The sequence below is a fragment of the Phalangium opilio genome, unplaced genomic scaffold, assembly GCF_054372755.1.
Source record: "Phalangium opilio isolate 3A_F unplaced genomic scaffold, DU_Popi_V2 ptg000104l_1, whole genome shotgun sequence".
Lineage (NCBI taxonomy): Eukaryota > Metazoa > Arthropoda > Arachnida > Opiliones > Phalangiidae > Phalangium > Phalangium opilio.
Window position 1 is genome coordinate 336,843 of NW_028324206.1, and position 14,002 is coordinate 350,844.

Here is a 14,002-nt window from a genome sequence, read left to right on the forward strand (position 1 = left end):
AGAACTAATCCCACTGTATGTATGTACTTCAGTCCTTTAATTGCGCTTTTTAAACACCGTGTAAAACGAATTACTAAAAGATCCTCGTCGTGAAAAACCAATTTCCTTACTTTTTCATTGTAAGAACTGGGAGCCTGTTTAATGGTGAGTCTTTCATCAGCCGAATTAATAAAGGTTTCGAAGGTTGTCAGAACAGCTCCTCTATAGCGATCTAATTCAACGGCATAAGGATTTAGTCCTTTGCTATTTTTAGGACCTTTCAAATCTAATTTCTCCAAATCTTTGGGATTCATTGAACCAATCTCGAATTTATAAACGTTCTCGACGTCAATTGCGCGATAAGCCAATGAATGCGCCGTACGACATTCGACATTAGGAAGGAAAATCGTTATTGCTTGATCGCAAACTGACCTACGATAATGACAATGTACCTCGTTATGAAAAGCAACAAATAAATTGGTAATGGGTGATAAACGTTAAGTACCTAATGAAACCAATGTTCAAGAATTTTAGCCCCGGACGTTTTTTTGGTGTATTCGACTAAAGTCGATGTTTTACTGGTTATTATAAATGATTAAAAACAATAATAATATTAAATAATCACAAGAAAATTAATTAATAATTATCCATTAATTTTTTTAATTGAGTAGGAATTCAATGTTTGTCTGGATTCTTTTACGCGGGATTTGTATGCATCTACAATTCCCAATGCAAAAACTGCAGCATTTATTAACCCTACTATCTACAAATCATCATTAAAATAAATTAATTCGGACGTTTTTTGGTGTATTCAACTAAAGTCGATGTTTTACCGATTCCGGCATAATCAACAATTTTAACGATTTGATTTGGAGCTAGTTCGTGGTTTATGATACGGATCTGTTGACTGGTTAGACGCGTTCCCCCATCTCTAATACATTGAAATTCATAAAATATTTATGGGGTAATTTGCAGACTCGGTAACTAGGGGTATCGATGCGTCAGACAATGTCATAATTGTGAACAGATTACCATCTTATCTTACAAGATTTATAGCTTTGCCCTCGCGTATAACTACACCCACTTAGCCTTTTTATATATACGTAGATTTGATAGGATGGGGGATAATAGACCTTTTCAACGTAAAAAAGGGGCTTGCCAAAGTTACCAACCCTCGGGATCGGGACGTACTAGCCATCAGTCTCCGCGCACTCTCATGATACAAAGAGACTAAAGCGCAGGCGCCAAAAAGCAAGATGGAAGGTAGTTTTAACCCCTAGTCTTTTCACTTCAATACCCCTAGTCCTAAGACAACAAGTTAAAATAACCGTATTTATCAATGCATTGCTGTCCAACATTACTCCGTCTCGCAATTTGCATTTCATTCTGAGTTCCAAACCACGAATTTTCGTAATGATATAAGGCATAATACAGCCTATAATGAATGCTAAAATCGATGAAAAATTTCATTTCAGGTTAAATTTACCCCAGAAAAAAATAGTAATTTTATCCTTTCCCGACTTTGTGTTTCAACGTGGCGAAATAATAAATGCACGCCAAGTAATAGAAGCATTCCATTAGGTAATTTAGATAACAGGAAGTGCGTTAGCTGTTTTAAGATTCTGCTTATATCCTCGAAAGTTTCTGATATCGCTACAATAGTCGCGATAATCGCGTAAGGATTGAGGTCATTGTCTGATTCGACCTCTGAGAACTGCTTTTCAACACTCCAGGCATGAATTCATTTACTAACATGAGTGTCCATGTTAAGCATTCCCCTGTAGTCCACTCTCAAAAAGCGATAGGAGGAGCCAAATTTTCGCGCCACTCGTGTGACGTAAATTTTATATCCAATACGAACCATACCGGAAATTCTTGTTCTTTCGGGCGTGTCTTACCGTTTATTATTAAGCAGACAGTTCTTTGTGATACTGGTTAATCTATCTGTATCTGGTTGTCGTTTTACTCACGTCATTTAGTTGTTAACATTTAACTCATAACATGATAGTATTTTAAAATGGCAACAAAATGTAATCCTGAACTTGAACTCGTAAAAGCATTATATCGAGTGCTCGTACCGTATTTGACGACTTGAATGTAAGAACTAAAACCGAACACGTAAGCCTTGGCCAAACTTTGGAGCAAACCTTGACAACAACAAATCTATGATAACATCAAATCTATGATAACATCAAAATTAATAAACCAAATACTAAAATATAACACCTAAAACCACGATAAACCTATAACACGGGAGTTTCGTTGCTAAGCCTATGCCTACTGTTAAAACGCGTCGTCTGATTTAAATATAACAGCTATCGTTACTTACCGTTCGCCACATCTTTTTTTTTAAATAGGCTCCTCCTTCTGCCGAGTAAGAGGCGATGTATGGTAAGCCGGAAAGACATTCATGTTAGTAAATGAATTCATGCTCCAGGGTATTTGCGGTGATTTTTAAGATAACCTATAATTTCTACGTTAGTTTCACGTTCGGCTCGAGTATTTTTCTTTTCAAAAATAGCGATATCTTGAATGATTCCAAAAATAAGCTCTTCTGGGCTAAAAAGTTCGAGATACTCTAAATACAGGATTACTATTATTTTAACATGCTGGGCTTCCACCAAAGGTTCACACAATTGCGCATTTTTTAATTCCTTAACGTGAATCAATCGCCATATATACCCTAAATTTTCAAAAGTTCTGAAATAGGTGTTCGCTAAAAGTGAAACGTTAACAATAGCTATATTTAAAATTATTTTAGAAATAAACTTTCTTAAATCGACTTATCTATAGTTAATATAAAATACTGACGAATAAAATAATTAATATAAGTTATATTTCTTAATTATTTAAGATAAACTTCTTTCTTTGGAATGATACAAGTGAGAGTTTATATGGAACGGGTAACGAAGATTGCATCTGAATTGAAACACTATACGCAACGAGTAATGACGATTACATCTGAATCGAAGACCATAAGCTTATCAAATTTAATATAAACCGAGTACGATGAAAATATCTCTTACAAAACGATAACAATTTCTTTTTGCAGAATTCTAAATGAAAATATGCTCTGTCTCATCTCAATATTCCTGTACCATCTTTTGATATTAATATTTCAAATTTGGTGTTTACTTTTTAATTCAGCTTTACTACATTTATTTAATAATAATATGAAGGCATTTCCACACTAAGCCTGTGGCTTATTTACAGGTGGGTCCTTTAACTCTTTTACAATGCATAGGAGGGTGGTGGCTAGCCCCTATGCCACGGTCCGGTCCCGATTCGCCGCTTTTCATTTCGCCGCCAAATGGGACTCATTTCGCCGACTTATTAAAATGAGATTTTCTAATATACCATATTCATAAAAAAACTTTATTTTGACATAAATGTAAAACCAAAGGTAAAATACATTTGTTATAACTATTTCAGGCGCAATAAAATACATTTGTTATAACTATTTCAGGCGCAATAAAATACATTTGTTATAACTATTTCAGGCGCAATGTTTTACAAGATGACTAGCCGCGTCTAGATATTCAATCCCAGTTAAATCTGAATTTTGAAGTCTTAACTTGCGCTCGACAAGACGCTTGTCCAGTTGGCCTACGGATAATCCTACCATTCTGAAGAAGTTTTAAATCGTCCACTACCTTGACTATTTCTTCTTTCAGAACTTTAATTAATTCAAATATATTTGGATGTATGCGACCCACCCTCTTGTTTATTGCATGATGCCATCCCTCCATATTATTCGTAGTTCGCTGTCCACAGTTCCCCCAGTAATTCCATATTGTTCTATCGAACCTATCATCCAAGTCATCTAGCCAGGTTTCAACGAAGTAGTACATTAGAGCATGAACTTTTGAATTGTGAGATGGTTTAGTTTCGTAAATTAATTCCCACACGTTGTCCAGTTCTTCGGATTTCGCAAGAGGCAGCGCTGATAGTCGTCGGACCAATCTCTTGATTTCAGGATCACCAGGAACGTTGTTATACTCGGGCCTCATTCCAACGTCTACCACTTTGCGGTAAATAGCTTGAGTGTAATGGAAAAAGCAGCCTATCCTTGAAACAGTTGGAAATTTTACAGTAATTGCGTTCAGCATAGAAATTTCGAAATCCAGTTGAAACGTCTTAGGCGCGAACGTTAGATTGAGTAGTGATGCTTTAGCTTCGATTAAATCAAACATTTTAACGTACCTGCTTGACTTTTTATCCGGAAGAAGCGCAATAAACAGGGAAACATCACGCCTATTATTTTGCAGTATAAGGTATACGTATAGTTGGCTGAACTACTCGGGAACAGACTTGAAAGTACCATCCATTAACAATGTATTTGCATCGCAGACCTTTCGAAGCACGGTATCAGTCCCGAAAATAATTATTCGATCTTCTTGCCCATCATCACAGAGAAGAAAATTCCTCGGATCAATAGTTTCACTCCATTCTGCTTCGAGTTTAATATCTTTTGGATGAGCCGGTTGGGATGGAAAAATTTTGCGTATTTTACGGTAAATAGTTGATTTAATACTGTTGTATGATACCGTTGCGGCTTCACGAACTGCAGCTGCTTCTTTGTCTCCAGATTGTCTTAGAAAGTCAATTCTCTCGGCATTGTAGATCTGTGGCATGGTCTTCAAAGGCTTATTTCTTAGTTTCGATTTGAACCCTTGAAAATAAGTAAATACCCTCCTCGCGATGTCTCAATCAACTCAACCCTAGTTTGAGAAGCCATTTGAGACGCGATAACAAGCACGATATTCTTATACCCTACTTCTTAAAAAATTAAAGTCTATTTAATTAGGCCTAGTATCAAGTAAAAAAAGGCTCGAACAATAATCACAAAAAAGCGGCGAAATGCGACGGCGGCGAAATGAATAGCGGCGAATCGGGACCAAACCTCCGTAGAAGGTTTTCATCCAATAGTGGTTTTCCTACTATCCATGGCGGCGCGATGCGCAGTTCTTGATTTCTGACTTTAAATGTAAAAGTTTTATGTAAGGCTTCAACAACGAAAATAAATTATATCCTATTTCGTGTCAGGTATTAATTTAATTGATTTTAAAAGCTTTAAAAACAGTAACGTAACATGGCTTTTAAGCCTATGCAAAAAACTAAAAATATTAAGAAAAGATGTGCTGTTCCACAATGTTTTGCTTATGATTTAGAAGCGCGATCCTTTCACAATTTCCCACGTGATGAACAATTAAAGGAACAATGGATTAAAAATATTAATGACCCCAGCTTCGTTTATAAACAATCCCAGCTAATTTGCTGTGCCCATTTCACAAGAGATTGCTTTGAGACAATAACTGGCTACTTCATACCTGGACACTCATTAACCCAAACGAAAACTAAATTAAGAAAAGATGCTGCCCCCACAATCTTTACAAACAAGAGCTTGGAACCGCCAAAGCCTCGTGTTAGTGTTACGCGAGAACTTGATTTGCCTTCAACCTCAACGGAAGATAACCCAGCTAAGATAAAGAAACGTCAAACTGAGGTATTATACATTATCAATTATTGATTTTTTCTAATAGCATGTACTAATAATAAATTCACAGGGCAATACTAATCGAAACCAGTACGTGCAAAGCATCCCACCCAAACTTGTGGGCTTTGCTAAAGATGCTAGCATGCAAACTATTTTGAAATTAAGGAAAAATACTGGTATAGTTATACTAAACTACTAGCTTAAATAGAACAAGCTACCACATATTTATTTGCACAGAATGCCAAACTGAGATAATGGACAAAGACGTAGCATGCCAAACAGATTTCAAATCCACCCACGAGTATGAGCCAGAAGAATTAGATATTAGTGATAGTCAAGAGGTGAAACGTTTTTTGGAAGAAGAGGAAGATGAGGGAGCTACCCTTAACCCCTTTGATGTAAGCTATACGCCATCAGAGTTACCACAAGAAGATATTAAAGAGTAGGTTTTTAATTGGAAATATATATAATTAAATATTCAATCTTTTTAATTTCATAGGGCTAGAAGTTTTAACTTGGACAACAAAACTGCCATGAAAGAAAGGAAATTTATAGTATTTGAGAGCGCGCTTCTTCAGCTGTTTAGCTTCTGTTTTCAATGCCTTCTGCCATGTAAAATAACCACTAGAACATGGGGCTCCATGGTTACTGTTATTGCTGAATGCGAAAAAGGACACACTAATGTTTGGAAAAGTCAACCCTTACTAGGACAGAAACCGTTCGGAAACATTCTAATTGCGGCATCAATATTGTTTGCTGGGCTCAACCCCTCACAGGCACTCCGTATGTTATCATTTTCTGCTATCCAGGCTATTAGCAGGACAACATTTTTTAGAATTCAAAAGTGCTACTTACTCCAATGTATTCGAACAGTAAGATTACAATTTTTATTATTTCATACTTGAAATTATAGTTTTTAATTTTGGCTTAGGTTTGGCATGAGGAGCAAATTGCAATTTTTAAGTCTTTAAAAAAAAAAGTTGAAACTGGGAGGCGATGCCAGATCCGATTCGCCAGGTTTCAGTGCAAAATATGGAACATATGTATTTTTTGAAAGCCAGATTAAAAAAATCATCCATTTGGTTCTTGAAGTTTAATTGAAATTAAAAACGAAAGCAAAATTGTAAAATTGATTTTTAGAGTACTGAGGTTAAAAACAGTGTAGCCATGGAGCTTGAGGGTTTAAAAAGAGGAATAACATTCCTTATGGATGCTGGTCTAAAAATTGCCTCAATCGTAACAGATCGACATGTGCAAATTAGATCTTATCTTAAGAAGTCTCATCCAAAAATTAAACATTTCTTTGACTGTTGGCACATGGTGATATGTAAGATTATCATGGCACGCTGTACCCATAGCTCTTAATTGTAATATTGTCCCCAAGCTTTGAAGAAGAAAATTCACGCAGCAGCCACAAAGGAATATGCTGTTCTAGATGAGTGGAATAAAAACATACAGAATCACATGTACTGGTGTGCTACTTCTAGCAAGGGTAAAGCCAAACTTGTTCAGGCAAAATTCATGTCTGTGCTAAGACACGTGGCTAACATTCATCAAGGCCATGGTAAGCTCTTACCCAAATGCACGCATGGCAATCTTTCTTTGGATGGTAAGAAGAGACAGTGGCTTATTCCAGGTAATGTTAAGTTTTACGAGTTATCGAAATTATAGTAACTTAACCTATTATTTTTAAATTTTAAGGAACAACTGTATTTGAAAAGTTAAAGAAAATTATAGGTTTGTTTGAGAAAGACATACTGCAAATATCACCAGAAACGCAAACCTCTAGCGTTGAAGCATTCAATTCAGTAATGATTCATTTCGCGCCTAAAAACACCCATTACTCGTACCTTGGAATGGAAGCTAGGTCAGACTTCAAAGTGCACGCTATCTCTGTTATATCAATCTCAGAATGATTTTCTTTTTGGTTTAGAATGTTATTAGCAGCTCTCCATTTTAACGAAAACTCCATCAAAATACAAGCGACGACTAAGGATGGAAATTTGAGATGGAATATATATTTCCCAAAAGCCAAGAAACTGGAATAATCCGTAAAACCTATTATGCTAGCATCCACTTTTGGTAAAAAAATATTTCTGAATTGCTACCATCCTATAAAAATTTAGAAATGAAAGACTTGGTTTTGTTTTAATGAAATTATTTTAGGATAAATTTCAAAGTTGATGGCGAAACTCGTAAAAAATTGTGAGGAAAGTTAAGAACAAGCTTTTAAAGTGACATAAGGCAGTCAAGAAACAATTCCAAAGCCATTATCCACTCAATTTGAGCACCCAGAAAAGGAAGAAGCCATTGAGGCGTATCAATCAAAACGACGATTTTTAAATTAAGTCTCATAAAAAATTAAAAACCAACAAGATTTTAAGAAAATACTTTAATTTGAAAAAATATTGCACATAATAAAATGATTTCAATTGCAAATCTTTGTATGTTTATATTGGGAATGGCCCTGCTTCCATAAAACCATGATATTCTTCCGATGGATATTCTCTCCTGATTCTGTTAATAGCACAATTTGGAATTGGTCGCCTAACTCTCCTCCCCAATCTTCTATAAATCCAGCGAGTATACAACCGGTATATCAAATATCTGTATGTTCTAGAAACCAGCAGCTTTATGTATAAAATATTTAATAAAAATATTTTAAAACACAAACTCACGGATTTATTTCATCAGGTCTTGGCATAAAATTATTTTCCCGAAATTCATCAAATAAAATGTTTAAAATATTGGGTCTCATTATGTCATTAAAGGTGTCAGTTATTATGCAATTTAAATCTCCTATTAGTTCTATGAATCTTTGATTTGGAGGATTATCGTGGCAACAAAAACTTTCCTCTACTGTTGGCATAATAAAACATTGTCCGCAGTTACACCTGTTAGACATAAATGGGTTTCGTCTGTTAATTTACAAAAACCAAACCTTAAAGACTTTGATTTTTAATTTGTTTATTATAGATTTTAATTACCAATCAGTGTTCTGCAGCCTCTGGTTATCTATTTCCATCACTCCCTGCTCTGCAGCAGCTGCAGGTTCTTCCTGAGCCAAAGGCTCAAATTGATATGGTTGTAAACCAAACTGTTCATCTTCTACCTCTGAAGAGGAACCATCCTCATTCGCCTCGTTAATAACTACTGATTCTTCGGATTCAGTACTATCTACTTCTGATTCTGAATCAGATCCCGAAATGATAATTTCTTCAGAGTCTTCCAATAATTCTGAACTTGAACTGGATTCTAACATTTTGTTACTTAAGCAGACGACATAACAAACAAAAACCTACTATACGGCAAGAAGTTTCTCTAAAATCCTACTATTTTGCAGCGACCAATGAAACCACTTACCTTTATGACATCATAATGGGGCAAACAAGTTGGATGGTGACCCATTATATATTCTTAAATTTTTAAATTCAACGGAATTTTCTTGATTTTAACAATATTTTATTAATTTTTGATCTACCCCACGTGGTTGTAGGCACTTTTTTCTACTTGTAAATGCCTCGCGTTAGTACTAACATAAAAAACTTGGTTCTATCCCTTTAAGAACTTGAGTAAAACCTACTTTAAAGGAATACTGACAGTCATTTTTCAAAGTTGTTTCTTTCTTGTCTAAATAATAGTTTCATAAGATTTAAATAGCCTGTGCGATTTTTTTATGTTTTAATATTATTAAATTAGGGAATGAGCGATATTAAATTTAGTACAAAGTTTGGGTCAATTTGAATTCAGTGTTGTAGGCGTGGTTTAAAATTACGTAGGTGACCAAACTAAACACGATTTGTTTGCTTCTTTCTCTATTGTGATAGGCTGTTTTTGGCACGTGTCTCACGGAGTCACGGTGGCTTCTAAGATTTGTCCAGCGTCATTTGACTCATTTCTTCACTTAAAATCAGTTATTTTGCGTGATTATAATAATGTCTGATTCTGAAACTGATTCGGGCTCCTCTATATATTATTCTAACCGGTCGGAAGATGAAGAGAACCCGTATGAAAACTTATTTTCATCGTCTCAGAGCTCTGATGATGCCGAAGCAATGGGTGGCGCGTTAGGCCTTGGCCAAATTCATGGTATAAGACCATATCAATTTGAACCTCTAGCATCGTCAGAGAGCGATGAAAATGAAGAAATAGGCCTACAACCAAATGAAGCTCACATTAATAGACTTGAAAACACGGACTGGTATGCATAATTTCACATTAGCTAGGGGTTTGTTGGTTGTGCTAAAAATTTGGCCATTATAGGTGTACATGCGGATTTTGCCAAAGGATGGACACAATAGTGGAAAGTGTGTGTTGTAGAGAGCAGGAAGAAGTAAACGAAGAGATTATTATGTATAACCCAGCATGATGAATTTTATGGTACATGTATCCATCAACCGCAATTAAGGCTTGCGTACTTGGAATTCCTTAATCCCGAAGGAAGAGAAATAAATGAACCCCCTCAAGGTTTGATACACGAGTAAGTTAACATTATTAAATTCCTTGTCATGCCATAACTGTATGCTTAAATGTTTATAGAACATATAGATATCTTGCCTATCGTCGATTCATGAGATGGATCTATTGGCTTTTACCAAATAGAAGAATACCGATACCGAGCTGTGTCGTTGTAAAAGTTAGATCTGCTTTTCCCTCCGACGAGTATTGTGGTTTCCAACCTATTCCAGCCCTTCGACGAAGACAAAGACTTTATCGATGAGTTCATGCTGGCTTATTGAGACTTTGTTTATTTTGTTGATTAAAATATCAAATTATTTATTTACGAGTATCACATATTCTAGAGGGCCGGTAGGCCCTTCTAGATAAGATCCCACACCCTCCCGTAATGTTAAATGAAAATTCACAGATTTTCGCCGATTTTCCCATAGAAATAACATGGGGTTTTTTGGTGCTCCTGCACATCGAATCATTTAAAAACTTAAGCGAAGTTAGGTTTCGGAATACTTTCAAATTAACAAGTAACCATTCAAGGTGTGCCTTTTTCAAGTTTCATCAAAATTAATTAAGTCTAAGTATGTTAATTTAATTAAAAATGTAAGTACCTCAAAAGATTATGTTACAGCAGACGACGCTAATTGTTCATTACTCTACAGTAGACGACGCTAATTTGCCATTTCACCGCCTTGAAACTTTAACTTGATATTTTTCAATAAATATAACACTATATTTATTAAAAATTTCTCTGGCGGGTCTAATTTTCGTTTAATTATGTGTCTCGGTTGAAATTCTATACTTAAGATACCTTTTTAATTTATATTTTAGATGTTAGTTTCGACCAAGGCTTAAGTTGCCTTACTTAGGCCATGGATTTATAATGGAAGCTTACGCTTCATGGATATTTCACTGTAGCCTTCAGTAAGGCACTTTGATTTTAAACACATTTATGGCATAAAAATTCGCGCGGGTGGGGACTGGGGGGCTGATGACGTAGAAATTGAGGCTAACTTTTTTCTTTCGGCGCGCGAGCGCGTGCGCTTTTCTAAAAATAATTTCGCGCGCGCTATTAAAAATTAGAACTCGATCACGTGAAAAACTTCAACCCCCCCCCCCCCTCTGAATTTGCCTCAAATTCTACGTCACAAACGCGCGTGCCAGGCTGGTACTATTTCAGACGAGGAATAAATGTTGTGCGCGTTTTAAGGTGAGTGAAAGATCCAGGAAGCGTAAGCTTCTATTATAAATCCATGCTTAGGCAGACTTGAGTCAGTCTATGCAATGGGTGATTGTAAAAGCTTGAAGGATAGATGGATCAGTGTTGGAAATAAGGATTTTTTTAAAACTGGACCTGTGGCCTTGGTATTTTAATTAAAATAACTGGCCACGGTGCCACTCACTGTAAACGTACAAGGGCAGTGAACGCAATGTCATGGATAATTGCAATCGTAAAGTGGACTGTAAAAGGTACGGCTTTGATAGTTTAAAAATCGTGGCAGGATGTTGGTTTTGAAGTTGACTATAAAGCTCGGGTTCTAAAACGAATTGTGAGCCGTATCTTATAAGAATTAGTAGAAGTGTAGAACCATTTTTAACCTCGTCTTAGAAGTGAAAAATTTCGCATTTCAGGCAAAAAATAGTTTTATAATAGATTAATACAAATGCAGACTGAAGGAACAGATATTATATTAAAAAGGACTTGGTTTGCCCAAGCCTAAAAAACAAAACGATAAGAGTTTTTTCCAGTTGACTGAAGCTCGGATATTTTATTTTTCTATATAATTTTAAAGACAATCCGTATTTTACTACTCTTTAGAATTTAATTCAATCTCCTGATTTTACTGGTAATGGATTTATTTCCTATAAATTTATTGAAATAAAAAATTACTTATCTCAGATTTTTCAACAACAATTCCATTTTCGTAAAATTTTATCAGGAGATTGAATTAAATTCTAAAGAGTAGTAAAATACGGATTGTCTTTAAAATTATATAGAAATATAAAATATCCGAGCTTCAGTCAACTGGAAAAAACTCTTATCGTTTTGTTTTTTAGGCTTGGGCAAACCAATTCCTTTTTCATATAATTGTGATGGATGCCCCTTTAACGTTCGACTCGCGACACCGCTGGATTTTTGGACCTCTGCAGTCGTGACCAATTAGGTCCTAACATTTACCATACCAGATTTCGGGCTCAACGTTCCAGTATTCCCGGTCCCATTAGAAATAAAATAACTGTAATAACGCTAGTATAACAATACGTCTGTAAACAAGGCACAAATACTGTAAATAAACCAAAGCAATAAGGTTTGCTAATATTAAAACACCCCTTACCCTAAACTTTGGACTAAATTAGAAAAACATAAAGGTTTCTTTGGGAAGAACTTTGAAGCTGAAGGTCCGAGTTGTCTGTGGCATCGAGAAAAAGGACGTTTTAAATATAGCTAGTCGTTTTATTTGCAGCTAAGATCGAATTACAGTATTTAATCTCGTCTTTGCCACCCTATTCCAACCTGGACATTTTGAACATGATGTTTACTGGGAAAACCCAACACGACAAGACCATTACGTGAACTAATTGAAGCTGATCCATTGTTTTTTAAAAATACACTGGTCTCTGACGAGGGTACTTTCATAGGGATGGTAAGGTAAACAGGCATTACGTTCATTACTGGACCCAACAAAATCCACACTGGTTACACAATCATTACCATCAAATGCGATGGATTTTAAATTTTTGCGTGGTCATTCTTGGAAGCCGAATTATCGGACCCTTATCGATGAGAAAAACACTGAAGACTTTTACTTGGACTTTCTGCGTCATGAATTTAATGCTTCTAAATTCATTGCAAGACTGTCATCTTAAAAAGGTTTTCCGCCACAATGGTAATCACATTGAACATTTACGTTGAGCTGTTTTTCAAATAAATTATATGTTGTAATTGGAGGCTTAAGTTCTAAGACTAATAGAAGGACTGTGTCTTAAATCATTGTGTTGCATTCAGGCATATTCTCTAATATTCCTTTGTACCTTTTCACTTGCATGCAATAAAGTACGAATTCCATACAATTTTTTACACCCTGTATAATTTAGTTTAACGACGTCATCCGTTGGCAGTATTGTGGTTTGTCCTCAAAGGAAGGTGTTGTTCTTAGCTTATATACACTGTATAAAACTCAGAACCAGTTTAAACCATTTTCAGTTCCATTTTACTAATTTTTGATCACTTTCATTCGAAATTATGTTACTTTCTCACACTTTCATGTAAAATTTGGAAATATATCAGTTTAAGCTTTGGAAGTAGTTGCTTTTTTACTTCTTCTGGAGTTCAACACGAGACAGGCTTAATTTATAGTTTTTTATGTAGCAATTGACTTTCAATTCCCATAAATGGAGATCAAAACCAAAGAATATCCATTCACAAACTTTCAAACTTTCGCTTGTTCAGCACTTCAAGGATTATATTTTTTTAACTATAACTGGAGCCCTGTAACGAATTATGAAGTAGTTCTGGTTTTGCTCATCTTGTTTTGGCATATTTTGGGACTATTTAGAAAGACACGGCCAACTATCTATCTTAGTGACGCATGGGTTTTTTAAGAAGGGTTCGACACCGCGGGAGATAAAGAAAATTTGGAGAAAATAGGCGCAAAAAGAGCTGTTCAATTGAGGTTCCCACAAGGTACGGGTCTAGGATTCGCGTGAGGAAATTTTTTAAGTCGCGTTCATTTCAAGTTAAACGAATACTCTCCTCAGTAAACTACCGATTTTTAACGCTAGATGGCGAGACCTTCAGGGGGCGTGTACGTTTTATTTGAAATATGTATATCAGCCCCCATTCGCCAATTGAGTCACGTGGTACAAAGACCTTATATTGGGGAATGAAGATCTCTGCTAGAGCATGGGCTTCGGCTAGAGAGAAAAAGAGCGCTGTAGGAGGGGAAAGACAGTCGTATTTTTCCCTTTTTGAATCCCCTTAAAAATTGACTCGCAAGAGGGGAAGAACTGTTTTTGTCTAGCCGTGGGAAACGGGTGGGAGGAAGGGGAGAACTGAAAAACCGTTAGAGGAAA

At 35.8% G+C, this 14,002-nt stretch overlaps 1 protein-coding gene and 1 long non-coding RNA gene across 2 annotated transcripts in view; one reads left to right on the forward strand and one right to left on the reverse strand.

Moving 5' to 3' along the window:
- LOC149630008 (uncharacterized) overlaps window positions 1–14,002 on the reverse strand; it is a 236,726-nt gene that overhangs the window by 3,185 nt on the left and 219,539 nt on the right. The gene's annotated exons all lie outside the window — the stretch shown is intronic.
- Window positions 6,996–7,579, forward strand: LOC149630009 (uncharacterized). The gene is made up of 3 exons (XM_089851329.1): window positions 6,996–7,112; window positions 7,178–7,343; window positions 7,410–7,579. The coding sequence occupies exons 1-3, from the start codon at window positions 6,998–7,000 to the stop codon at window positions 7,522–7,524; spliced, it is 396 nt and encodes a 131-aa protein (XP_089707455.1). The 5' UTR covers window positions 6,996–6,997; the 3' UTR covers window positions 7,525–7,579.